At 40.2% G+C, this 26,403-nt stretch overlaps 1 protein-coding gene across 1 annotated transcript; it reads left to right on the top strand.

Annotated features, from left to right (window-relative positions):
- Positions 1–20,046: 20,046 nt before the first annotated feature.
- On the top strand, positions 20,047–22,571 carry LOC133834505 (serine/threonine-protein kinase STN8, chloroplastic). The gene is made up of 4 exons (XM_062264143.1): positions 20,047–20,724; positions 21,065–21,238; positions 21,449–21,853; positions 21,961–22,571. Exons 1-4 carry the CDS (start codon positions 20,119–20,121, stop codon positions 22,312–22,314), a joined length of 1,539 nt encoding a protein of 512 aa, XP_062120127.1. The 5' UTR covers positions 20,047–20,118; the 3' UTR covers positions 22,315–22,571.
- The last annotated feature ends 3,832 nt before the right edge of the window (positions 22,572–26,403 follow it).

Here is a 26,403-nt window from a genome sequence, read left to right as displayed (position 1 = left end):
CTCTAAACTCAAATGTAGTAAAATTAACATAACTGGAGTTGTAGGACTCCAATTTAGACCATCTTTGTACCGTTAGAAAGCTAATTCAATTACCTACAACTTTCTAGAAATAATATTGTTCGAAATTCATAATATAATTGGGTCAAAAATAGGTCGGAAGTTAAGTACCCTAAAGTTACGGGAAAATCTATTTAATTATCTAAATAACAACCTAATTCACAAATTTCTTAACTAACCATAAAATAACAAACTCTAATTCCCTAATAATCATGCTTATGGCAAGTGTCATATTCTTGTTGGCTTTATCTAAACCTTAGGTTATAATAAATAATACACCTATGACCAACAATATTAATCAAACCTTATGTTATAATTAATATTCTTACACTATAGGTTAAACTTATAAAATTCATAACTATTGCTATGAGTTTCCAACTAAGTCCCGGCTTGAACCAAAATCCACGGAATCTAACATACTACAAACTAACACTAACTACTGCTACTGCTACTGCTACTACTGCAGCCTACCTGGGACTCTACATGACGCCAACATGATATACTTGCAGCCTACCTGGATGACTCCCATAATAGACTATCTCGAAACTGGGAGCCTCCTAGCAGACCGGAATAAGGCTAGAAAACTTACGTACAAGATACCAAGGTACACTATCTTGGAGGGAAAATTGTACAGAAGGGGATATTCTATGCCATTGTTAAGGTGTGCAACTCCACCTGAAGCTAGAAATTTTTTTAGAAGAAATCCATGAAGAATTTTGCGGAGACCACACTAGGGGGAATAGTCTATCAAAAAAGATAATTAGGCAACGATACTTCTCGCCTACAGTTAAAGCGGAATCTTTCGAATACGTCAAGCGTTGTGACAAGTGTCAGCGATTCACTTCAATCCCGCGAACACCACCAACCAAGTTCACCATGATGAGCTCCCTGTGGCCATTCACAATATGGGGAATCGACCTCATAGGATCCCTACAAACAGGGAAAGGAGGAGTAAAATATGTCGTATTCGTTGTTGATTACTTCACTAAGTGGACTGAGATCGAACCTTTGGCCACTATCACCTCGAAGAAAGTCTTGGACTTCATGGTAAAAAGTATAATCTGCAGATACGTGGTACCAAGGAAAATAGTGTCAGACAATGCAACCTAGTTCGATAGCAAACTGTTCACACAGTTCTACGAAAAGAATGGGATAATCAGAAGTTTTTCCTCAGTTGCCCATCCATAAGAAAATGGTCAGGTTGAAGATGTGAACAATGCTCTAAAGATCTCCATTAAGAAAAGGCTCGAAGAGGCTAAAGAAATCCCTAACTGGAAGATTATGTCGAGCTTGAACTCGGGGACCAAGAATGTAATGACCCAACTATTTCAAAGACCTTGGACCATTAAAACTACTAGACATAGCTACTAATTTAAATAAAACATACATAAGAAATAATCACAACTTTATTAAAACTCTAAAATAATTATTGTATCAATAACATAAAATGTGATAGAGTTTGGGATCCCTTTGTTTTTTTAAAAAATAAAACATAACTTTAAATACAAATTTGCGGAATTACGTTAAGAAAAACATAATTTAAAAGACTAAAAATAAATAACTCTGTCCTCGATCGACACGCAATCCATTGAATCCCTTCATCCTTAACATAGAAGCCAAGCTACCAAGAATCCTTCCGCCTCCATATTTATTTTCCAGCATCACACTAAAAATAAAGGAGTGAGCCTAATGCCCAGCAAGGAAAATATACTAACAATCATATAACATAAATCATAAACATAAGGCTATATCATAAACATATTCTATAAAACATATATCACAACTCTAACCCATGTACATGGTAATCTTGGGGTTTGCTATCAAAGCAACTATAAGCCCCAAGCAACATAAAAACATTGGCGTTTGCTAGCTAAGCAACTATAAGCCTCAAGCGACATAAAAGCATTGAGGTTTGCTAGCTAAGCAACTATAAGCCCCAAGGAATACAAGACATATTCATATATATATATATATATGTTGACCCACGATTTGGCCAACTGACACGGAGTCAAAATATGAATGATATGGACAAATATAAAGAGAATAATATAATGACGAAAGTAAAGAAAACACAGCAATTTATAGTGGTTCGGCCCCAGGATCTGGTAATGACCTACGTCCACTTAGAATTATATTGATATGAAATCAGAAGTGTGATCAGAGAACTTGGGTTCAATGAGTTTCAGCACTTCACTTAAAGCAATACAAGTTTTCTAGGAGAAATTCTATCTCTTTCTATGATTTTTTAGTCGAAAGAAAAGTCCCCTCCCCTTGAGCTATATCTTGCTATTTATAGGCTCATGGAGGGTTACAGAATATTGTTGCAGATATTATCCCCTAAATAGTGGGATATTCGGAAGATTGCATGAGATAAATTTGGGATTCACAAAGATCTTCTCACAAATGTTGCTTTGCCAGTGGGACCACCGACCAGTCTGGTCGTGGCAAAGATAGGCTTGTCATGCTTCTGGTGTGTGCTCCTGGTCGATACTCTAGCAGATGCTTCCAGGTATCAGCCACGTATCAAGAAATTATTCTCCACGTCACCAATGCTAATTTACCTGATAACATTTGCCCCCCAAAGTTTATTTACTACGAACAGTGAATGAACTTTGAACGTATGACTTTTCGGTAACCCCTCCTGACGTGTCAGGACCCTTCGTGCGTTCTTGAAAAAAGCAAACTACTCCTGTCTAATCATGGCTTTTCAGTTCCCCAGAAACACTTTTGACGGCCATCACGTTTCCCCATACTTTGAAAAGGGAAAATTAATGATCACGCCTTTTGAATATCAGAGACAAACTTATATAAGATCACCAGAGCCATTTCTTTCCTTTTCACGTACGCCACTACTCTGCCGAAAACCCTAAAAACCAGAGCTTTACCTTCTCCGGCAAACGTTCTCTTGCGCTTTCAAGGCTCAGACGGTGGGCTCCTTGACTCCCGAAGTTCTCACTTCCACCTTCACGACCATTTTCCCTGGTAAGTTTCTTGAAAACTCATGCTTCTAACTTCTCGTGGTGCATGCTTTTTGATGGCGTACTGTTTGAGTCTCTTGGCCTCTGGTTTTTTAAGCGCCCGTAGACAGAATATTTTTGTAGGCAGAGTAGGCTTATGAGTTGGTTTAAAACCCAAGATCAGTGCTTTTTAGGACGTAAAATCGAAGTAGCATTTTGATTTTTAAGCCAGTTGAAAATAATTTTTCTTGCCCTAAGGGGAGTCGAAAAAGCTTTTCAGGAAAACTTTTCACTTTCATCCTCTGATCCGCTTTTTAAACTGTTTGCTTAGAAAGACTTAGTTTCTTGCTAGAATGCTGTTGTATAAAGGCTTAGCTTTTATACTCGACCAGCGTTATTCCAAAAGCCTTCTAGACTCTTCTGACCTCACCTCCCCATTCTTCTGTTTGCAGATTTTAATGCCAGATTTGTGGGGAGGTGAGAGACCCATCGACGACGACCTTCTCGCCCAGCTGCTCGAGGGAGAAGAACAACCAACCGATCGCATTCACCAGATACCTTTCTCCCGAGCCTCTTCCAGACCACATACTTCTTCTCCAATGGCCCGTTCAAAGTCTTCTGGCAAGAAAAGGCCCGAATCTGAGAGTAACCCTACTTCTCCTGCCCAGTCTGGCTTGCAGGCGGGGGCTCCCTCGACCAGTGGTCGAGAGAATTTTGTTCCTGACCCTAATATCCAAACTAGGGCTCGTCCTCGTCATAGGAATCCGCCTGATGTCGAGTGGTACACTCCCCCGACCAGTTCGATGACCCCTCGGATGGTCACCAACTACTTCAGAAAATTTCCCCTTACGGGGGTAACCATTACACGTCCTACTGCGGACCAGAGGGCTAACCGTCCAGGAGGAGCGTACAGCGCCTGGTCCCGGTATCACATTGAAGCGGGGGCTTATCTCCCTCTTCATCCTTTCTTTGTAGGGGTGGCCAATTATTTCGGCGTCGCCCCCTTCCAAATAACCCCCAACGGATATAGGATGTTGGCTGCACTCTATGTCCTGTACAAACTTAACAAGTGGCCAGAACCTTCACCTCATGAGGTCAACTACCTCTTCGACCTCAAGTCCAATCCTCAGCACAACGGGACGGGCTTTTTTCACTTTTGTCACCAGGAAACCGGCCGGACGTTCCTGAGTGGTACTACTCATGTCTCGAACGTGGGGCATTATAATAAGGAGTACTTCTTTACTCCGAACATAGCCAGTAACAACTTGGCCTTCGTGAGAGGAGGTAAGAGCTTGCCTTTCGCTGGTCGATACTTTTCCCCAGAGTATATTCTTTCATTTCTTTTTTCTCAACTTTGACCTGTTTTTCAGGCCCCTGGTTACGTCCGACTCCAACACCAGACATGGTGTTGAGGTCCAATGCTCTGGCCAGGATGTCTGACGCAGCGAAAAGCGTCAAGGCCCTGATCATTGAAAAGAACTTGAGGTCGTCTGGCCTCCTGGCTCCTCGCCATGAAAATAGAGGGTCCGTGGTGGACGAAGCCACTGCCGAGGGGGTTCCCGAGCAGCAACCTCCTGTGCCTTCTCCCAGGAGGAGGCCAACAGGAGTTTCGATCAGGGAACCCACGAGTAGCCCTTCTGCTCCCCAAGGCAAGGGGAAAGAAAAGGCCACAGAGCCTGTTGTTGACTTGGGAGAGTCCTCTGATGACAATGGTAACTTTATTTCGCTTTTAAATGGTTTGCCAATTCCCTGTCATATGTTTGACGGGGACGGTAACTTTACATATGCTCCAAATTTAGGGCCAGACTTCTTCATGCCAGAAAATGAGTTTATGATTAATATAGTCAATAATGTAATGACCAGTAGTTGTAGCTCGGGTATTTACTTTGCTATCTTCTTTCTATTGTATTACTTACTTTCACCTTTCTCTTTCCTTATTAGCCCCTTGCGTTTACCTTCATGCAGATATGTCGACTCCCAACATCTTCGACATGTACCAGGCCGAGGAAGAAGAAGAAGTCCCCCAACTCTCTCGGAGATCGAGAAAGAGGGCTGGTGAATCCAGTCGAGGCCCTTCGGCCAAAAAGAGTCGACCAGAAGACCCTCCTCAGGGCACACCAACTGGGCAAAATCCTGCGCCAACTGGGCGAACTCCTACTCCTCCTCCTGCTCCTTCTGAACAGCAAAATACTCTTGTTCGGCTCAATCCTCCAGCTGCGCCTGCTAGGGAGCATCTTTCTCGTGAAGAGGCCCATGGGGCTAGAATCGTGAGCCGTGCCATCAGATCTGCCAAGGATCGTCTTGACCGCATAGGCAAAGGCGAGAAAATTGGGACCGCCATGCTCCAAGCTGAAGAGTTACCGGTCGACCAGATCCTGAACAGGGCTCTGAACGAGATCTCCAGCGTAAGTGTTTCTTTATTCTTCAAGTCTTGTAGTTTTTTTAAACCTTGTGATAAGTCCTAACTCCTTTTTCTTTGTGCACAAGCCTTGCTTTCTGCCACTACTGCTCGTACCCGGCTCAGGTTCTTGTCGAGCAGGTTGAGGCAAAAACTATCGAGAAATATCAGGTGAAGGCAGCCGAGGAGCTTTCGGCTGCTGAGGCCAGGCATGCTACGGAGTTGGAAGCGATGGTCCGAGAGAGGGATGCAGCGGTGACCAAACTGTCCGCGGCCGAAGCTGCAAAATATGCAGTGATTAAGCTGAGGGAAGAGTACCGGTCGTACAAAAAAACTCATCTCCGCGAAATCAAGCATCTGGAGAGGGTAGTCAAGACTAAGGATGATACTATTGCCACTCTTGAGGGCAAGGTGCAGCAGTTGGAGCTTGACAACTCCAAGAATCTGGAAAAGTACAAAAGGACCACACTCCGATGTTTCTATAACTTCTGGAAACACAATCAGGGTGCTGACTTTAGCTACCTTTTAGAGGAAGTCAGAGCTGCGGAGTTGGCCCGGTGCGCTGCTCAACTGGCTGAAGAGGAGGCAAGAGCTGCGACTCCTGCAACCCCAAGCGTCGTTGGTTTGGAAGAAGAAACCATCGAGGAAGTGACTGACCAGGATGCTGCCCAAGACCCTCCTGCCCCCCAGGCCTCTTAACTTTTATTAACTATTTTTCTTTCTTTTTGAACATGCGACCCACGGGTCGTGATGTAAAGACACTAGTTTCTTTTTAAACTTTTCTGCACGGGCAGTAAATCTTTTTTATTTGAACAGTTACATCCAAGCAGCAATGCTTGCGGTGTAAAAGCTTAACTCTTGGTGCTATAATATTTTTACTTATTATAACATTTGTCCGTATGACCGAACTTAGCATAGTACTTTGCCATGATTTATCAAACACAAATTTTGAAAAATACACTAAGTACTGTAGCATGCTTTCACTCATTTTGTTCATGTGTTTACATACCTTGAGAGTATGCTTTGCTATCGATGTGCCTTATATGCCCCCAAGTGATCGAGGAGCTTTAGGTCCTTGGTCACTTGCCTTGACCATGGCCTGTTCGAACATTCCTGTTCGTGCGGAAAAAATGATACTTGTGATACAGCAAAACAACATACGTAATGAACAAATACTTGCAAATGTAAATTCACAAAAGGTTGGCAAGAATGACTGGCTGAGCACAGTCCCTTATAATCTCGTATTAAAAATGGACTAACATGTCTTTACGAGTGATTCTGAAACAGAATCTTACATATACGAGCAGTTAGCCATACATCGTGGCTAACCCTCTTTGCAAAACTTGTAAAAATTAATAGAAAAATCTAAACAAGCCAGTCCTTTAAGAAGGGCTGTTTATTGATAATACTTGCGCAGGTGTTCTCCATTCCAATAGCGCGGAACGAGATCTCCGTTTAAGCGTGCAAGTTTGTAGGTGCCTGGGTGAAGGACTTCTTCAATCTGGTAAGGTCCTTCCCAGTTAGGTCCGAGCACGCCAGCAGTGGGGTCGCGGGTATTTAAGAAAACTCGTCGTAGCACCAAATCTCTGACGTTGAATTTTCTTTCTTTAACTTTGGAGTTAAAGTACCGGGCGACTTTTTGCTGGTAAGCAGCAACTCGGAGTTGAGATTTTTCCCTTATCTCATCGATCGAGTCTAAGGACTCCATCATCAACTGGCTGTTCGCGTCCTGGTCGTAAGTCAAACGCTGATGTGAGGGGGGATCTAGCTCGACAGGTAACATTGCCTCATATCCGTAGGCTAGAGAAAATGGGGTATGCCCCGTCGCTGTTCGATGAGATGTTCTATACGACCAGAGGACTTCAGGTAGCTGTTCTGGCCACGCTCCCTTAGCTTCTTCAAGCCTTTTCTTCAGGGTGTCCTTGAGGGTTTTTTTTACAGCTTCGACTTGCCCATTCGCTTGGCGGTGCACGACTGAAGAAAAACTCTTAATAACTCCGTGCCTCTCGCAGAAATCGGTGAACATGTCGCTGTCAAATTGGGTCCCGTTGTCTGATACTATCTTTCTGGGCAAACCATACCGGCATACAATGTTCTTGATGGCAAAGTCGAGAACTTTCTTGGTCGTGATAGTTGCGAGTGGTTCAGCTTCTACCCATTTCGTGAAGTAATCGACTGCTACAATTGCGTACTTTACTCCTCCTTTTCCTGTTGGAAGTGACCCAATCAAGTCTATTCCCCATATTGCGAAAGGCCACGGGCTTTGCATCTGCTTTAGCTCGTTTGGAGCTGCTCGTGGGATTTTGGAGAACCTTTGACATTTATCACATTTTCGTACGTACTCCATTGAATCCTCGTTCATTGTTGGCCAGAAATAGCCCTGTCTAAGCACTTTCTTCGCCAAGCTCTGCCCCCCAGCGTGATCTCCGCAGAAGCCTTCATGCACCTCTTTCATGAGTTCCTTAGCTTTTTCTGATGTAATGCACCTGAGCAGTGGCATTGAATATCCTCTTCGGTACATAACACCGTCGAGCATTATGTATCTAGCATCCCGTCTTTGCAGAGTTCTGGCCTTGTTTCTATCTGCTGGTAATGTCCCATTTGTCAGATACTCCAGATAAGGAGCCATCCATGTATCTTCTGTACGAATTTCCATGTTGGCTTCGACCACATCAATGCTTAGTTTACTTAATCTTTCTACTGGGACTATGTTCAAGGTGTCAGCATCTTTAGCACTTGCAAGTTTGGCCAAGGCGTCTGCATTCGAATTTTGGTCTCGCGGGATCTGTTGGAGGGTGTACTTTGTAAACTGGGCTAGCAAATCTTTCGTCTTGTTAAGGTAGCCCATCATCTTCAATCCTCGCGCTTGATATTCTCCCAGGACCTGATTCACGACCAGCTGAGAGTCGCTGTAAATATTGAGCGCTTTTATACTCATATCCCTGGCCATTCTTAGTCCAGCGAGGAGCGCTTCGTATTCTGCTTCATTGTTTGACGCTGCGAAGTCAAACCTGATTGCACAGTGAAATCGATGCCCTTCGGGCGTTATCAATATCACTCCCGCTCCAGCGTGGGATTCATTGGATGATCCATCCGTGAATAGCTTCCACGAAGGAGTCTCGTCTTGAGGCATGGGCGCGTCAGGTTGTTTGCGCAGCTCACTGTTGGGGAGTTCGGTGAACTCCGCAATAAAATCGGCCAAGGCTGGCCCTTTTATTGCTGCTCGCGGTGAATAAGTTACATCGAACTGTCCTAATTCGACCGCCCATTTTAACAGTCGTCCAGCCGCCTCAGGTTTTTGGAGGACTTGCCGAAGGGGCTGGTCGGTCAGAACTGTGATAGGATGGGCTTGGAAGTATGGACGCAACTTTCTGGAGGCTAGAATCAGGCAGTATGCTAATCTTTCGATCGGTGGATATTTCAATTCTGCACCGATGAGCCTTTTGCTGACGTAATAAATAGCTTTCTGTACGCTTTCTTCCTCCCGTATTAGTACCGCACTAGCAGCAACTTCGGTAATCGCCAGATAAATATACAAAGTCTCTCCTTCGATTGGTTTTGATAGGATGGGAGGTTACGACATATGAGCCTTTAAGGTCTGGAATGCTTGCTCGCAGTCTTCCGTCCATTCAAACTTCTTATTTCCCCTGAGTAGATTGAAGAATGGAATGCACTTGTCAGTTGATTTTGAGATGAATCTACTCAGGGCAGCGATCCTTCCGGTCAGGCTTTGTACATCCTTGATTTTCTTCGGCGACTTCATGTCGATCAGGGCTTTTATCTTGTCGGGGTTGGCCTCGATTCCTCTTGAATTTACTATAAACCCCAAAAACTTCCCTGATCCGACTCCAAAGGAACATTTGAGGGGGTTTAATTTCATCTGATACTTGTTCAACACGTCAAAGCATTTCTGCAAATCCCTCACATGTCCTTCTGCCCTTTTGGACTTTACGAGCATGTCATCCACATATACCTCCATGCTTATCCCAATTAGCTCTTTGAACATGTGGTTGACCAGTCGTTGGTAAGTAGCACCTGCGTTTTTCAGTCCGAAGGGCATTACTTTGTAACAATACAATCCCGTATCGGTCCGAAAGCTGGTGTGATCCTCGTCAGGGGGATGCATGCTGATTTGGTTGTAACCCGAATACGCATCCATGAACGAGAGGATCTCATGTCCTGCAGTTGCATTGACTAGCTGGTCGATCCTCGGGAGTGGGAAGCAATCTTTTGGGCAGGCTTTATTGAGGTCTATAAAATCCACACAGGTCCGCCACTTGCCGTTAGGCTTGGGGACCAGCACCGGATTTGAGACCCACGACGGATAAAACACTACTCTGATGAACCCGTTTTCTTTAAGTCTTTCGACTTCTTCTTTTAAGGCCTTTGATCTATCTTTATCGAGCAGCCTTCTTTTCTGTTGCACCGGTGGAAAGGCTTTGTTTATGTTCAGGACATGGTTGATTACTGCAGGGTCTATCCCAACCATGTCTTTATGCGACCAGGCGAAAACTTCCTGGTTCTCTTGCAAGAATCTCACCAGTGCCTGTTTTGTGGCGGGTTCTAAATTCTTCCCAACCCTTACGACTCTGGTTGGGTCTTTTTCATCGAGTTGGACCTCTTCCAGGTCCTCAATGGGTCCTATATTTTCTTCAAAATCCCCAAAGCGAGGATCCAAATCTATATCCTCACTTTGGGCAACACCCTATTTGGTGACTTTACCACCTGATTGGGTTTGTCTGTCTTCTGTCATCTGCAATCGTTCTGGGGTAGCGCTCCTCGATGCTCCACTTTTTGCCTTTGTGATCGAGGCGTTATAGCACTCCCGGGCTTCCCTTTGGTTTCCCAAAACGCATCCTACCCCTGTGTCCGTTGGGAACTTCATGGCTAGGTGCCACATGGAGATGATGGCCTTCAGCTCAACCAGTATGGGTCTTCCAATAACGGCGTTATACGCTGAAGGACAATCAACCACTACAAAAGTGGCGAGTAGTGTCCTTGAGGCAGGCGCTGTACCCGTTGTTATTCGGAGTTTGATCATTCCGGTTGGTGCGAGTCCTTCTCCAGAGAAGCCGTATATGGTTTGATTACAGGGCTCTAAGTCCTTTACAGACAACTTCATGCGTTCCAGTGTTGTTTTATACAGGATGTTTACTGAACTTCCTGTATCGACCAGTACTCTTTTTACCATCATATTGGCCATCTGGATATCCACGACCAGCGGATCGGAATGTGGGAACCGGACGTGCCGGGCATCGCCCTCAGAGAAGGTTATCCCGTACTCCTCTGAGCGAGCCTTTTTCAGCACGCGGTCCTCCACAGTCATCATCTCGATGTCCTGGTCGTGGCGTAGAGTTCGAGCATATTGTTCTCTGGCCTTTCCGCTATTTCCCGCGAGGTGCGGGCCTCCACAGATGGTTAAGAGCGTTCCGGCTACGGGGGCAGGCTGTAATGGTGGCGAGCGCTAGCGTGTGGACGTCTGCTCATTGCCACCTGGAGCTTCTCGTTGGGAAGTTCCCGAGGCCCGTACGTACCTTCTCAAGTGTCCTTGTCTTATAAGGAACTCGATTTCGTCTTTTAACTGGTTGCATTCATTAGTGTCATGTCCGTAGTCGTTATGGTAACGACAGAACTTGGTGGTGTCTCTTTTCGAAATGTCTTTTCGAATGGGCCCAGGTTTCTTGTAAGGCACACTAGAGCTTGTGGCCTGGTAAACCTCTCCCCGAGACTCGATGAGGGCAGTGTAGTTAGTGAACCTAGGTTCATAACGATTACCCTTTGCTCGTTTATTATCGGAGGTGGAAGGCTCATTATATGGCCGTTTCCCACCATTTTTGCCATTACCGTTGCCGTTTTTATGGCCTTTGCCATTGCTATCAGGTTTGGACCCATTGGCGGCTTTGGAAGGTTCGGCGGCCTTTTTACCCTTGTTCGAGGGTTCCCCATCGTCAGCAATGGCTTCCTCGAGCTTTATGTAATGATCGGCTCGATCCAAGAACTCTTGGGTCGTTTTAACTCCTTCCTTTCGGAGACTCTTCCAGAGGGGAGAGCAACGCTTTACCCCTGCGGTAATGGCCATCATCTTGCCTTCGTCTCCTACTGTTTTTGCTCCAGCCGCCGCCCTCATAAATCGTTGGACGTAGTCCTTCACTGACTCTCCGTCCTGCTGGCGGATCTCGACCAGTTGGTTTGCTTCGGTTGGGTGGACACGACCCGCGTAGAACTGTCCGTAGAACTCCCTTACGAACATTTCCCAGGAAACTATGATTGCAGGTGGGAACTTAAAAAACCACTCCTGCGCGGCTTCAGAAAGTGTTGCAGGAAAGATCCTGCACCCAGCGTCTTCGGACACTTTCTGAATGTCCATTTGAATTTCAAACTTATTCACATGCGAGACAGGATCCCCGTATCCATCAAAGTTTGGGAGCGTAGGCATCTTGAACTTGCTGGGAGTCTCTGCGTTGGCTATCCTTTGGAAAAAAGGAGTGCCCTTTCTTCTATCGTGGTCGATGTATGAGGTTCTTCCCCCGACCAGCTGTTGCACAGCCTGATTCAGTGCGTCTATCTGGGCTTGCAATGCAGTAGGAATAGCTCCGGTCTCTGCTGCTGGAGGGATATTCTCACCATGCTTCTTTCGACGATCATTGAGTATGTCCCTTAGGTCTTCCTCCCTTCTCCGTTGCTCGCTACCTCCGAGCTGGTTAAAGACATTATTTTGCCTGGGTTGCCCCCCAGCGTCTTGTCTATTTGGTTGGTCACCTTGAGGTATTTGGCTCCTGCTTTTACCTCTATTTCCGTTCCTCCCATCGGCATTGCCCTTGCCTGAGTCAGCCTCGTTGTATCCGTGGCCATCTTTGAACCTTGATTGGCTGTGGTTAGATTGGCTGTTCCCTCTATTCCCGTCCCTGGCAGAAACGCCCCGAGCGTTAGAGGGTGGCCTGCGCTGGTCGCGATGTCCCCGTGCATTATCATGCTGTGGGGGTCCACGGACCGCAGATCCTAACTCCGAGTCCCTCCTGTTACCAGGAGGGTAGTGACCTCTGTTCGCTTGGTGTGGCCCATCATTCTCACGGCGTCTAGGACTACGAGGCTGTCGCTCGGCCCTATTCTGCCTTTGCTGCGGGGGATTACCTCGAGCATCTTGGGATGGTGGATTTGCCTCGGGGTCCAGTGGGACGTCGTCATGGGGCATCTGAGGCTGCTCGGGCCTTTGCGGACTTGAAGGATGGATTGGTGGGCTAGGATTGGGACCCTCCCGAGGTGGCCCATTCTCAGGTTGGTTAGGCTGCGAGGCAGGTGCGGCCTGATTTCTTGTCAACAGCAAGGCTGCTTCGAGGGCTGCCATGGCCTCAGTCTGGCGGCGATCCACCTCTGCTTGTCTCTCGCTCAACTCCGCCCGTTGACGATCAAGTTCCTGCTGCTGCCTTGCCATGGCTTCTGCGGCAGTCTCTTGATTGGCCCTCAGACTAGCCAATTCTTCTTGCAACGCGCCCAGGGTGCTCTTCAGTGTCGCATCATCCATTTCCTTCTCTTCAAAATTTAGTTGCGGCTCATCTTCCGCCATGCTTGCGGGTGGAGGAGGAGGTGGTGGATTCGACGGTGCAGCAGCGGCAGTCTGGCCAGCTTTCTTTCCTGCTTTCGCCATCGGTTTTCTTAACAGCAATGAATTGTCCTCTCAATGAAAGCACCAGAATGTTGACCCACGATTTGGCCAAATGACACGGAGTCAAAATATGAATGATATGGACAAATATAAAGAGAATAATATAATGACGAAAGTAAAGAAAACACAGCAATTTATAGTGGTTCGGCCCCAGGATCTGGTAATGACCTACGTCCACTTAGAATTATATTGATATGAAATCAGAAGTGTGATCAGAGAACTTGGGTTCAATGAGTTTCAGCACTTCACTTAAAGCAATACAAGTTTTCTAGGAGAAATTCTATCTCTTTCTATGATTTTTTAGTCGAAAGAAAAGTCCCTTCCCCTTGAGCTATATCTTGCTATTTATAGGCTCATGGAGGGTTACAAAATATTGTTGCAGATATTATCCCCTGAATAGTGGGATATTCGAAAGATTGCATGAGATAAATTCGGGATTCACAAAGATCTTCTCACAAATGTTGCTTTGCCAGTGGGACCACCGACCAGTCTGGTCGTGGCAAAGATAGGCTTGTCATGCTTCTGGTGTGTGCTCCTGGTCAATACTCTAGTAGATGCTTCCAGGTATCAGCCACGTATCAAGAAATTATTCGCCACATCACCAATGCTAATTTACCTGATAACAATATATATATCATAACATAAACATATCATAACATATAAGCATATAAAAACTATCCTATTTTCCTTACCAAAAGCCGGGATATTTGGGAGCAAGAACGGGATTTAGAAACTCCTATAAACCAACAGTAGAAAAGGGTGAAAATCTTTAAGAATAAATATGAATATAAAAACTAAACCATCAAGAAGAAACTTACCAAGAAGGACCTTAAGTTTTAAGAACTTAAATACCTAATCAAGAATCATAAACAAGAGTTAGGATCTGAAAAAAAAACTAAAGAAAACTATAGAATTATAAAGAACTGGACTTAAGGAAGAGGAATACCTTGAATGACCTTATGGTTTGGTCTGAACCTCAATACAGAAATCACACTATTTCTCACTTCCCAGTGTTTATAAAAGCTTAGAATGATAAAGCTTTAACCCAAAACCCAAGTGTATCTCTCTATAGTAACACTAGCACCTTGGAAGCTCTGATCAAATGCTTGAAGAATGAAGAAAATGGCTGAGCACTAGGTCCTATTTATAGAGTTCAAGGAGTGAAACTAACCCCTTTTAATTTGAATAAATAAATGTTTATAAAATAAAAAAATATTTGAATTTTCGTTCAACTGACGCCCAGAACTCGGTCAAAGTCATTCAAAGGCAGGTCTAAGTGATTAAGGGTAATTTTTAAATTAAAAAACTAAGCCTTTCAAAAATCAACACTAAGGGCGATATATCGCCCCTATATGCGTTATATCAGCTCTACCTTAATCCCGAGTCCCCGTTCGTACGTTCGTGCAAAGTCGACGTGTTCTCTGTATCTTCCATAGGCGATATATCGGCATACATGAATATATTAAACGCGTAATTGCACTTTTTCAACATAATTTGAATTGGATAAACAGCTTTGTCTGAGTCATAATACGATCTTAATAGTTGTTGGAAGGTCTAAAGCTTCTAGATCTTTCTTTTATTAAGACTATCCATAAAAAATACTTAATTCCTTAATAATCATAATTATGACAAGGGTCACACTCTTATTAGCTCTATCTAAACCATAGGTTATCATAAATATATATCTATGACCATCAATATTAATCAAACCTTATGTTATAATTAATATTCTTAAACTATAGTTTAAACTTATAAAATCCACAATTGTTGCTATGAGTTTCCAACTAAGTCCCGACTTGAACCAAAATCCACGGTAACTAACATACTACTAACTAATACTAATTACTACTACTACTACCATCTAGCTAGCTAAGTAAACATTCTGGGACTCTACAAGGAAATCCCTTTGTCTTCAGATCATTCGAAGGGGGTTCCCTCTCTATAAGTGGGGGACATCCTCGATAGGTCCCTATAATCATTGGTCTCATACTAGACAACTATCACATCCCAAACTTCATTTGAACTATACATAGTTTGGTATTTCCCTAACCAACTATCAAACCTATGTACCTTAAGATCTACCCCCGACCAGACCATAAAATTATTCATTGGATCGTTAAAAAGAACTACAACATTAGGCTTTCATCTAAGAAGAGTGGGAGATCACTTGGACAGATCTAACACGACTTTACTTCAACTCCCGAGCATCGAGCCTCGGCTAAGCGAGGAATAAAGGTCCGAGTGTGTGAGCTTGAGGGTCTCTTTTTGGAGGGAAGCTTGGTGGTTGGGACAGGGACGTCTTCCCATCTCGCAAACTTGCGGATTCCCGAGTCATCCATGGACTCGCCCTCACCAAGGAGACCACATAGTCGCAGCTTATCCTCATGAAGGAGGTAATTGAGGGGCTGTCAACCGTATGGGAGCTTGAGAATCGCTTCCTTGTGGTCCTTCATGGCCTTTGTGGGTTGTGGGCAATGATAGTTGGCTGCATGAAAAGATTGAATGAGTGTTTCGAGCTCAAAACAAAAAAAAGAAAAATCAAAGAAAACTATGATGAGATACTTACGAATACATTGAAAAGAGTGGAATTGGGAAGGAGCGAGACCGTTTGTCCAGAAGAAGATAGTTTTGAAGTTGGGAGGATGGTTAGGAATGTCCTTGAACAATCGCTTCTCCTTTGGGTAGCTCGAGAGGTAATAAAAGCCATTCCCTCCATGAGCTCGAGAAGGATTGCTTTTAAGGATGAAAAGGTATAGGATCTCATGTGCCGAGGGTCCCTCCCACTTCATCTCGTGGTATAATGATCACAGAGCGGCCAGGACTCTGTATGAGTTGGACTGGAGCTGGAACGGGGCGATACTGGCGTAATCAGTGAAGTTCCAAAAATAGTATTTCAGGGGCAGTAATGCCCCAGCTCGTTTATGTTCGCGATTCCAGGCCGCGAGCTTGATCTTCCTCTCAAGGTCATCTTCACCCGAAGCGAAGCAACTCCTCTCATTAAAGCTTGCAGGCCGACACACCAGTTTACTAGATAACTTTGACCCATGGAAGGACAACAATTATGGAATATTCCTGGTGGAAGTAATGGAGCTTTGGTATTGTTCAGCCTCGAAGAAAGAGCTCTCCGAGACTGGGATGGAAATGGCTTTGGTGGAGATGTGTATGGTTGGCTGGTTCAAAGTGCTCTCCATGAATTCAAAAGAGAGTTCACTTAGGGAAAAGGCTATTGTGACCCTACACTTGGGATCTAACAGAATTGTTCAGATTTCGGGGTCTGGGTCAGGATACATGGCAAATCGAAGCTTCTTTCTTTTTCCCTCTTCGACCTCATCGATCTGACGTAGAAAGTGGGCACATATATCATCCTGTTTGAGGCGTTCCTTGTGTTCCTGGATCAATCGCTAGTTTCGAGAAAATGGTGACTCAGGTTGAGGAAACGGTGGGTGATTAGGGATTGCAAGCTCGGGCCCCGACCAATTCTCTGAAGACTGCAACATCTAACAAGAAAGAAAAAGGTGAGGGCCCATTATTTAAAAAGTGGAAAGAATTAAGGCTCGATAACTAGAGTTTGCAAGCTCGAGATAACGATATCGCATTAATCCAGCCCGAAGGCTCGAAATAGCAAGTTTAACTCAAATGCAAAAACCAAGCTATTAAAAGTTCGGGGCATTGAGAATGGACCCACGCGAGAGTGGGGCAGTTACTTTTAGTTTGGGGTATCCCAAATTTCTAGGAAAAAATGGGTAGTTACTCAAAAAGGAGATTATCGGGATACATGTGTTAAAACCATAATCCAAAGCCATTTTTCTTAGGCTACACGAAACCTATAACCTATTACCCCATAACCTAAAAAAATGTTTCATTTTTATCTGCTTTCACCAAACCTTTTGCCTAAACATATTTTTGATCACTACAAATCTACACAAATGAAAAAAACTACCTCTTGCAAAGAAAATTTCAAGAATGTGGTAAGAACCAGAGTGGTTTTCATACGTACAAAAGCACAAAAGAAAAAAAAACGTACAAGAAGTGAGTAGTAAAGTCCAGTGAACTTACTACACAAGGTTGATCTTGGGAATGTAGAGATTGTAGACTGGACAATGGGAAGCAGAAATGATCCCACAAAGCCGAAGGTGCTGAGATCGCATTGCTTCTTTGGCTTGGAGAACATGCAAAGAGGTGAGAGCTCTGGTTCGTTTTTTCTTTTCTATAAAATAAAAAGAAAAGTGAAGAGGTAGAAGATGGCAAATGGATTTAAATAGGAAAAAATATGGTGCTCAAAGGGGAATCTGAGCTCTTGATTTGGGTTAAAACGTAATCCGAGGGACCACGTTCGATTTCAAAAAATTGGCGGCAAAAAGGGGATAGGAAGGGACGTGCGAAGAGAATAGAGTACTCGAGTACTCTTGGTATGCAATCCCCTAATGACACGTGTCCATACTCGAGTGTAGTAGGTGGATGCGTTTTTTAAAGTGAAGTTCAAAAGTTTCATTCTCAAAGGATTCAAACCAACACTTTTGAGGGGGCAAAATGTTACTCCCAAATCTTGAGATTAAATAAATAGCCTCGAAATGTAGGTTGGTAAAGAGTAAGCTCGAGAATAACAAGTGTTAGCAATACACTTGTATAAATTAACAAATGGTTCCAGATTTTCTATCAGCGTTCGAGCATGAGTTGCAAGCTCGAACATATCATCCTTCTTTGAGGAGTGAGTTCGATCGGTTTGGTGAAAAATGAGGAGGCAACAGCTGGAATGGTGAGCTCGAAGTTCGGTTGGTCTTGAAAGCTCGTTAAGGCAACAATCGAGCTCGATCACACGTTTATCACACGAGAAAGCTGTTAGGAAATCCCTATTTCCTAGGGATTGGTCAACACCGTGTAACAGATCCCTATTTTTATGGGATCGTTATTTAATTAATGCATTTGAATTGTATTATTAATGGGGATATTTATTTGAAATTAAACATTTGATTGTAACTTCCCCGAATTGGGGGGAAGATATTCCTACAACCAGGTCTATAAATAGCTTGGACTTTGTCATATGTATTTACGCACAAATTTGGACTGAGAAGAGATTCTGCCAAATTGCTTTCATCCGAAGCTTTGGGAGAGTGTTCATAATAACAGTGACTCGTGGACATATGTAGATTTTAACTACTAAACCACATTAAAATCTCCGATTTTTATTTTTTATAAATCGTTGCTTATTTCTCTACATAATTAATTTGACGAAAAACGACATCAACACAACGTAAACTCAATCGAGGGGCCAAAGTTGTATAAATTGATGTGAGATTACTTAGCAAAAAAAGAAAAAAGAAGAGGAAATAAGAGCCAATGAGATAGAAAAATAAAGCATAGACAGAGTTTAGGTTTCAAGTTTTTTCACTTCCTTAAATTTTTTATTTATGCACTTGATATTTTATTTTAAATTTGAAGTTGGAGCCAATTGATCATACTGTTATTAGATTAGTATTAACCCAATAGCAAACCTATACTTTTTTTTTCTTCACGAGGGAAAAAATTAAATAATGAGGAAATTACATAAAATATATTTTTTCTCATTAAGTTTGATAAATATGGAGTTTTCAACTTTGTGCATTTTTTATAGGTTTTTTTTAACATTTTTATGAGATTTTTTTCTCCATATTTTGGTAATATTATTTTTGTTTATCATATTTTTTTGAATAAGTTTTTTAACAAATAATTTAATAATTAAATATTATAATTAATAATGATTCATAATAAAGGTCATAACTAAAAATTGTTTAACAAAACAATAAATATACAACAAATTAATAAACTTTTAGCAAAACAATAAAAAAAAACGTACTAATAACAAATAAAAATGTGATATAGAAGTAAAGATTTAAAATAAGGAAGAATATTTCTAGGTTAAAGTAGAATACGTGTTACATCCTACGAAACATAATAATTTTTCTAGATATTGTGTATATTATACTATAAATATGTATTAAGTTTAAATATAATAAAATTAAAAAAAAACATATAAAAAATTAATACATATAATGATGTGGTGCGGTGCGGTACAGTTTGAACTGTATTTATAAAATTAAAAACCGCAAATCACACCATACTGTGTGGTTTGGCAAAAATACAAACTGCAATCGCACCATAATGGGTTTCAAACCACAAATTGCGGATGTGATGCAATGTGGGCGGTTTGTGCGATGTGGGCAGTTTGATTAACACCCCTAGCATCACTGTCAGGGGCGAGGGCGAAAAAGTGTCACCGGTTGGGGTGGAGGTGGCGTCTCCGGTGGAGGGCTAAGAGGGTGGAACCTAATGGGGGAGGAGAGAGGAAGAAATGAGAAAAGAGGGAGAGATAGTGTGAGGGAGAAGAGGAGAGATGGAGAAAGAGTTTTATGTAATTATGTTTATAGGAAATTTTTAAATTTTTTTATGGAATTGTCATATATAAATTTTTTTTTTCCAAAACTAATCATAATTTGTATAATTATTTTTTCCTCCATATATACAAAAATTATATTTATTTTTTTACATATTTATGTAAACTTATCTTAAATAATTTTAGTAACTAGATAAAATATATATTTGCAAAAAAAAAATTGTATAAAAACATAGTACTGTAAATATAAAAATGAGTACCAAATGAAATAAAAAACTACAATTAAAACTACAAAAAAAAATTACCGACTCCTAATGGTGAGAATTTATATAAAAATAAATTACATGTAAATTTTAATATTTAAAAATTCAGGGGACTAACCTTGTTATTTACATTGGTTAGCTGGGCCTAATAGTACTCACAACTCACTTTAAGTTAAAGTGCTTTGGTGTTTTTCTTTACTGGGAAAATAGAAAACTAAAATTAGAAGTCCTCATCCTAATTGAAGTAAATGATTTAGTAAATAACGTCGTCCACACTTTTTTTTACGTTACATGCGGACCTTTTGTTTACCCTTATCTTTCTAGTTACTTACTACTCAAAGCACAGAACTTTGCCATGCGCAAAGTACTAGTGATCACCATTTTAAAGGTCACTGCACCAGCAACCACCCATGGCCATGAGCCTACCATCTCCAAGCGCAAGCACACTCAAACATAATAACCCAAATCCCATTTGCACCTCTTCTCTAACTCTAAGACCACCCGCCATTCACAACTTTTGCTTCTTCCCAAACACAAACCGTCTCAGTTTCGTCAAGAATAATCACAACAACTCAACCGTAAGGTGCCATGCATTCTTTGGAGATATCCCTCAACATTTGCAGGAGGTTCTCCATTTGGACCAAATCTCTCTCTTCCGTTCTGGGTACTTGCAATTCGAGAGGATTACAGAGGACTTGTCCGAGACTCAGAAGTGGGGTTTTGTGGTTTTTGCTGGGCTCACTTGGATATACTTAACTGCAAGGCCTGGTGTACTTCTGGGTGCCATTGATTTTTACCTTCTTGCTCCTCTGCAACTGGGTTTCAATAGTTTGATTGGAAGGAGAAACTTGAAGAGGGCTGATTTTGTTGTGGGTGAGAAGTTGGGTGAAGGGTCCTTTGGGGTTGTTTATTCTGGTGCTGTTGTTCCTAAGAATGTGACTCTTGAAGAGAAGAGAGGAAAAGCCAAAACAAAGAAGTTGGATAGCAGGTTCAAGGAAAAAGTCATTCTCAAAATGGTAATCTATTTTCCATAGTTAATTTCAATCTTTAAATGGATTTTGAGGGCTTAATTAGATGCTTTTAATTGATAGTCATTCAAACAATTCTGCCCCTGATTTCTTAATTGTAATATAGTTGAAATTTTTGACTGTTTGAAATTATACATCATTATTGACATTGTCCAAATACTGGAATTTCTTGCATACTATGGCTATTGTATAATGTTGAGATTTTGGAGTTCATTTAGTGTTTGTATTTATCACACCCAAGTATAGATTGCGATTTGTTTTGTTATCAATGTATGATTAGTTAAGTTTTATTCTGTTTTGTGTATTTCTTATTAGTGGGAATGTGCAGGTCAAAGTTGGAGTCAAAGGGGCAGAAGAGTGTGCTGATTTTGAAGAATGGTTTAACTATAGACTGTCAAGAGCAGCTCCTGAAACATGTGCTAAGTTTCTTGGCAGTTTTGTGTCTGACAAAACCAATTCCCAGTTTACAAAGGGTGGGAAATGGCTTGTTTGGAAATTTGAGGTACATTCTTCCTTTTATATACCAATTTGGAAATCAACCAAGTATATGTATGCTTTTCTGGAGAGTCTAGCTAGGCCTAGGTAGGTGATTACTTTCACTTTCTCCATGGCTCCATGGAGAAATTTTCTATACATTCTGTAAAGTTATAAAATGTTGCACAAGTTATTTTTTTCAAGACTAAATGAAAACCAATACCTATGTACCTACCAGGGGGATCAAAGTCTTGCGGATTATATGAAAGAGAGAAACTTTCCATTCAACATAGAGTCTGTCATGTTTGGACAAGTTTTGCAAGGAGTGGACTCAGTAAAACGTAGTGCATTGATAATCAAGCAAATCATGCGCCAGATTATAACTTCGCTAAAGAAAATCCATGACACGGGCATTGTTCATCGCGATGTTAAGCCAGCTAACTTAGTGGTAACGAAACGAGGACAGATCAAGCTCATAGATTTTGGTGCAGCAACAGACCTTAGGATAGGCAAAAACTATGTACCTGACCGTGGCCTGCTTGATCCTGATTATTGTCCTCCTGAGTTATATGTCATGCCAGAGGAGACACCAAGTCCTCCTCCTGAACCAATTGCAGCCTTACTTTCTCCTTTTCTTTGGCAGGTATTGCAATTTGTTACAGTTAAACTGAGTTGTTATTACATAAGATTTAGTTGAATGAATCTTTTTCTTTGGAGTGATCAGTAGAGTTTGCTTTCATACTTTTGCAGCTGAATAGTCCTGATCTGTTTGATATGTACTCTGCTGGAATTGTACTCATGCAAATGGCAGTACCAACATTAAGGTCTGCTGCTGGCTTAAAGAATTTCAATTCAGAGCTAAAAACATTCAACTATGATTTGATCCAATGGAGAGAATACACGCGGCGATTGCCTGACTTAACAATTCTTGATCTTGATTCGGGTAGAGGTTGGGATCTAGCAACAAAGCTAATTTCAGAAAGGGGGGGACCCCTTAAAAGAGGACGGTTATCGGCTTCTGCGGCTTTGAGGCATCCTTATTTCTTGTTGGGTGGTGACCAAGCAGCTGCGGTTCTTTCAAGGCTAAGCTTTACCAAAGAATGAATTGAAGTACTGCTGGGTAATAAGCTGCAGATGAGTATATACATAAATTATTATTATACCCTTTTGTCATTCTTTCATTTTTCTAGCTTGCATATGTGATTTCAAGAGGTCAATAGATACTTTGAGTTGAGCCAATCAAAATATAATGGAAAATACTTGATGAACCTTTGATATAGTGAGGAAATTCAAACTAACAAAATAGGGTTGGTTCAGATGATGAGATTTGTTACTAAGATCAAATGAAATGAAAGCAATAATGAGTATGTGTTTTTTTTTTTTTTTTGTAACTTGTGGTACTCATCCAAGTCTCAATCCATTGAGTTCCTCATTCATAATTCTTAACTACCGCAACCTAAACATTAATACTGCTACAGTATTAAGCTTATATTATACCATACTATAGTGGTAGTAAATTTTCTCTGTGATGCATTTATCTATCGTTCATCATGGAATTGACCAAGATTTGTCATGTGAATGACCAAGTTTTGAATATTGTGGTTCTTTGCATGAACCACATCGATAGTTTAACTTTGACAAACTGCTTGTACTGGTTATTTAATACTATTGATTGACAAAGACATTTGTGTACTATAACAATATAAAATTATGCAAAGGAAAACTTTTGTTAAATTCTCTTCACACTTGCAGACGAGAATAAGTTATCGTCATGTACTCATATAAAAATGAGATGATGATATTGTGATTATGCTTCAATGAGTTATCTTCACGTACTCACATAAAAATGATTGAAAATCGCAAACATTTGTATAGAGTCAAATCTAGAACAATTATTATACATCATAGCATTATAACTATAGAAGTGACCATGATAGCAATAGAACTATATAAGTGAAATCTAGGAATTAATAACTATAATGAACGAATGGGTTATTCTTTATTACCACCCAAGTTTAACATTAATTATGTTTTTAACTCTTTATTTTTAGGATTAATTACATAAAACACTATATATTTACAAAAAATTTGAACTCATACAGCTCGGGCCGAAGACCGGGGGAAGTTTAGGAGAGATGGGGAGACCCAGCAGCTGCCGGTCGGGGGGGGATAAGCAGCTTGTGAAGAAGCAAGCTTATCCCCCCCCCCCCAAAAAAAACCAATCCTATAGCGCTAGCGCTTCGCGTTCTTTCTATTCCATCCCATTTCATTTCGGGATAGGCGGCTAATACTAATCTAATAAGTGAAGTAGTCGTCTGACCAATTGGCTCGGACACCAGACCGCTCGTGCCCGCCCATTCTGTCTCGCCCTAAATGGAATGGCTCTCTTAGTTACGCTGCAAAAAATTTGAAATATACGATGAATACAAATAATTACAAATATACAGTTTCTTCAACAACAAAAAATAACGGAGAATAGTAAAAAGAAATAAAACAAGAATATAACTTACTAATGTATAAGTTTGGTCTCTAATAAGTAATGAAGAACTTTTTTTTTTTATGTCATGATGAACTTTTATTTTGTCTTGTACTCGTAAAAAAGATACATCATTAATTAATGTAATATAATTATATTGATGTGATATAATAATATTCAATCAGTTTTTTTTCAATTTTTATTTTTATTTTTATATATTTAAAATGAATGTATTATTAATATTAAACAATTTTTTATGCTTGCATAAATTATAATATTTTTAATAAATATTATCTATTTCTATACTAGTAGTTATATATTTTTTCTAATATTTGTTACTTGTTTTATGCAATCTAACATTTTTGTATATATTAGTTACAAAATAAAATAGTGTCTTTTAGTAAGAAACTTAGTTTTATAAATTTTGTTACAAACATGTACTAAAATCACAACTTAATTTTATAAATTTTTGTAACAATCATGTTAAATATATTTATAAATATTTATGTAAATGTTAGTTACAAAACTAAACTTTTTGGTTGTGAAATTAGTTTTGTAGACTCTTGTTACAAAAATGTAAAACTTGTTTAAAAAAATATATTGTATTTCACCACTATATATATATATTTAATAAAGTGTTTTATAGATAATTGAAATTCCGTTTTTAGTAATTACCAAATTAATTAAACCATGAATTAATTAAAATGCGGAATGGTAATTAATTGTTTACACAGATACCAGTTCTGTCGGAACAGAATCCGAACTTGTCACGACAGAACTGAACACAATAAATAGACAGTGCAAAAATTAAAGAACACAGCGAATTTTTACAAGGTTCAGAAACCCTTTCAGATAACCTACTCCTTGGGGCCACGCCCAGAGAATAAACCAATTAGTAAAGAAACAAAGTGTACAAAAGCATTGACTTAAACGATGTAAGACTCCCTCTTAAACTATTGCCGCAATCTTGTTGTACTCTTCTCTACGAATCTGGTTTGATGAAACGCTGATTCTCTTGAACTCCCTTCAAAGAATAGCGAGTACACACTTCCTCCCGAAGTGAGACTTAGATAGAATCCTCTTCCGAAGATCCTTATGAACACGTTCACAATAGACACTATCTGTTTACAATGGACTAGATAGATATCCACAAGTACACTCAACACTCTCACAAAGATTAAGGTGAACAAACTTAATCTCTACAAATAAAGACACTCTTCAAAATAATGTTTACAAATATTGAAAATGGAAGAGGTAAAAATTCCAAAGGCCTTGGCAATGTATTTATAGGAAGGGAAATCGTAGGCCATGATTTTCTGGTATCTTTGAAATCAATTTGCGAATTCCTTTGATTTAGGAAAACAGCCAGCCAGATGGATTCTATGTCGACAGAAAAGGAAACGAATGAGTCAGCAACGTGATCCGTTTGATCTGGCAGAACGAACATGGTCATTTTTCTTGACCATGTTCATTTTCGACACCTTCTTTATTTCCAGGATAACCATAATTCCATATAATCCCTGAAAATAATCTCAAGATATTTGCACAATATATTTTTACCAAAAATTGATTATTTGAGATAAAAAAAGGCAACAAATATATTCACACTTAGAGATCTTTTCACATTACAAAACCAGCTGAAAATATTGCCAAATAAAACCGAAAATCAATATGGAGATATGCTACTGATTTTTCTTAATAACTTTAAAATATTTTGTCTAAAATAAAGTTAGCCAAAAAAGGACTTTACAATAATGAACATCTTAAATTTATATTTTTAAGTTGTATAACATAAATATGGAGGTTCCTGTAATTTTTTGGTACAATATTGTAACAATGTGAAAAAAATATAATATTTTTATGTATATTTTGGTTATAATTTCTTAACTATAACATATTTTCGTAAATGTTAATTACAAAAATATATTTCTTAGTTGTAAAACTAGATTTGTAAACTATTGTTACAAAAAAAAAAAAAATAGTTACGAACTTGTTTGTAAGTTTTATTTACAAAAAAAAAATCTACAATTCTATAACTGATTTTTGTAAATATTATCTACAAACATGTAACAGATATTTACTAGTTTGTAAACGTTGATCACAAAAAATTATATTTTACAGCTTTTATTTATGATTTTGACACTCCGTATTTACACTTTTATCATTCTGTGTTTTTATCCAAAAATTATGTATTTTTGTAATGTACTGTATTTTTCATATTTTTTTTAAACTTTTAGTGCATTTGTGTAGATTTCCCTTATTTTTACTGGTACATTTTTTTTGGAGTTTTACATTTATATACTTAGTTACCAAAATATTTACAAAAATACATTCAAACAAATTATTTACATAAATATTTGTGCCACATCAGCATAACATACGAATTTTGATACCGATAAGATAACAATTGGCCATTTTTTTTAGGGTTTATACTTTTTAGACCCTATATTTTGTCTCATTACCTGTTTGGACCCTATGTTTTGAGAAATTACTTTTTGGACCATGTGTTTTCTAAAATAGTTCAAATAGACCCCTAAACCCAATTTTGATCAAAGTTTTTTGAACTAAAATCACAAATAATCCATCAAACTAACAACTCATAACAAAAATACAGTCATTCTGCCTAAGAAGTGTGTTGTTATACTCAATTTTTTGTTCATCAAAATCAGGTTTAGGGGTCTATTTGAACTATTTTACAAAACACAGGGTCCAAAAAA

This window comes from Humulus lupulus, chromosome 5, assembly GCF_963169125.1.
Source record: "Humulus lupulus chromosome 5, drHumLupu1.1, whole genome shotgun sequence".
NCBI lineage: Eukaryota > Viridiplantae > Streptophyta > Magnoliopsida > Rosales > Cannabaceae > Humulus > Humulus lupulus.
This window is presented reverse-complemented; position numbering and strand designations above follow the sequence as displayed.

What these genes read in the sequence shown, in the direction of transcription:
- LOC133834505 (XM_062264143.1), top strand. Translation starts at nt 20,119, where the DNA reads ATGGCCATGAGCCTACCATCTCCAAGCGCAAGCACACTCAAACATAAT. An exon ending in GGCTTGTTTGGAAATTTGAG is followed by an intron (nt 21,239 to 21,448) that starts GTACATTCTTCC and finishes TGTACCTACCAG; the next exon opens with GGGGATCAAAGTCTTGCGGA. An exon ending in TTTCTCCTTTTCTTTGGCAG is followed by an intron (nt 21,854 to 21,960) that starts GTATTGCAATTT and finishes ATACTTTTGCAG; the next exon opens with CTGAATAGTCCTGATCTGTT.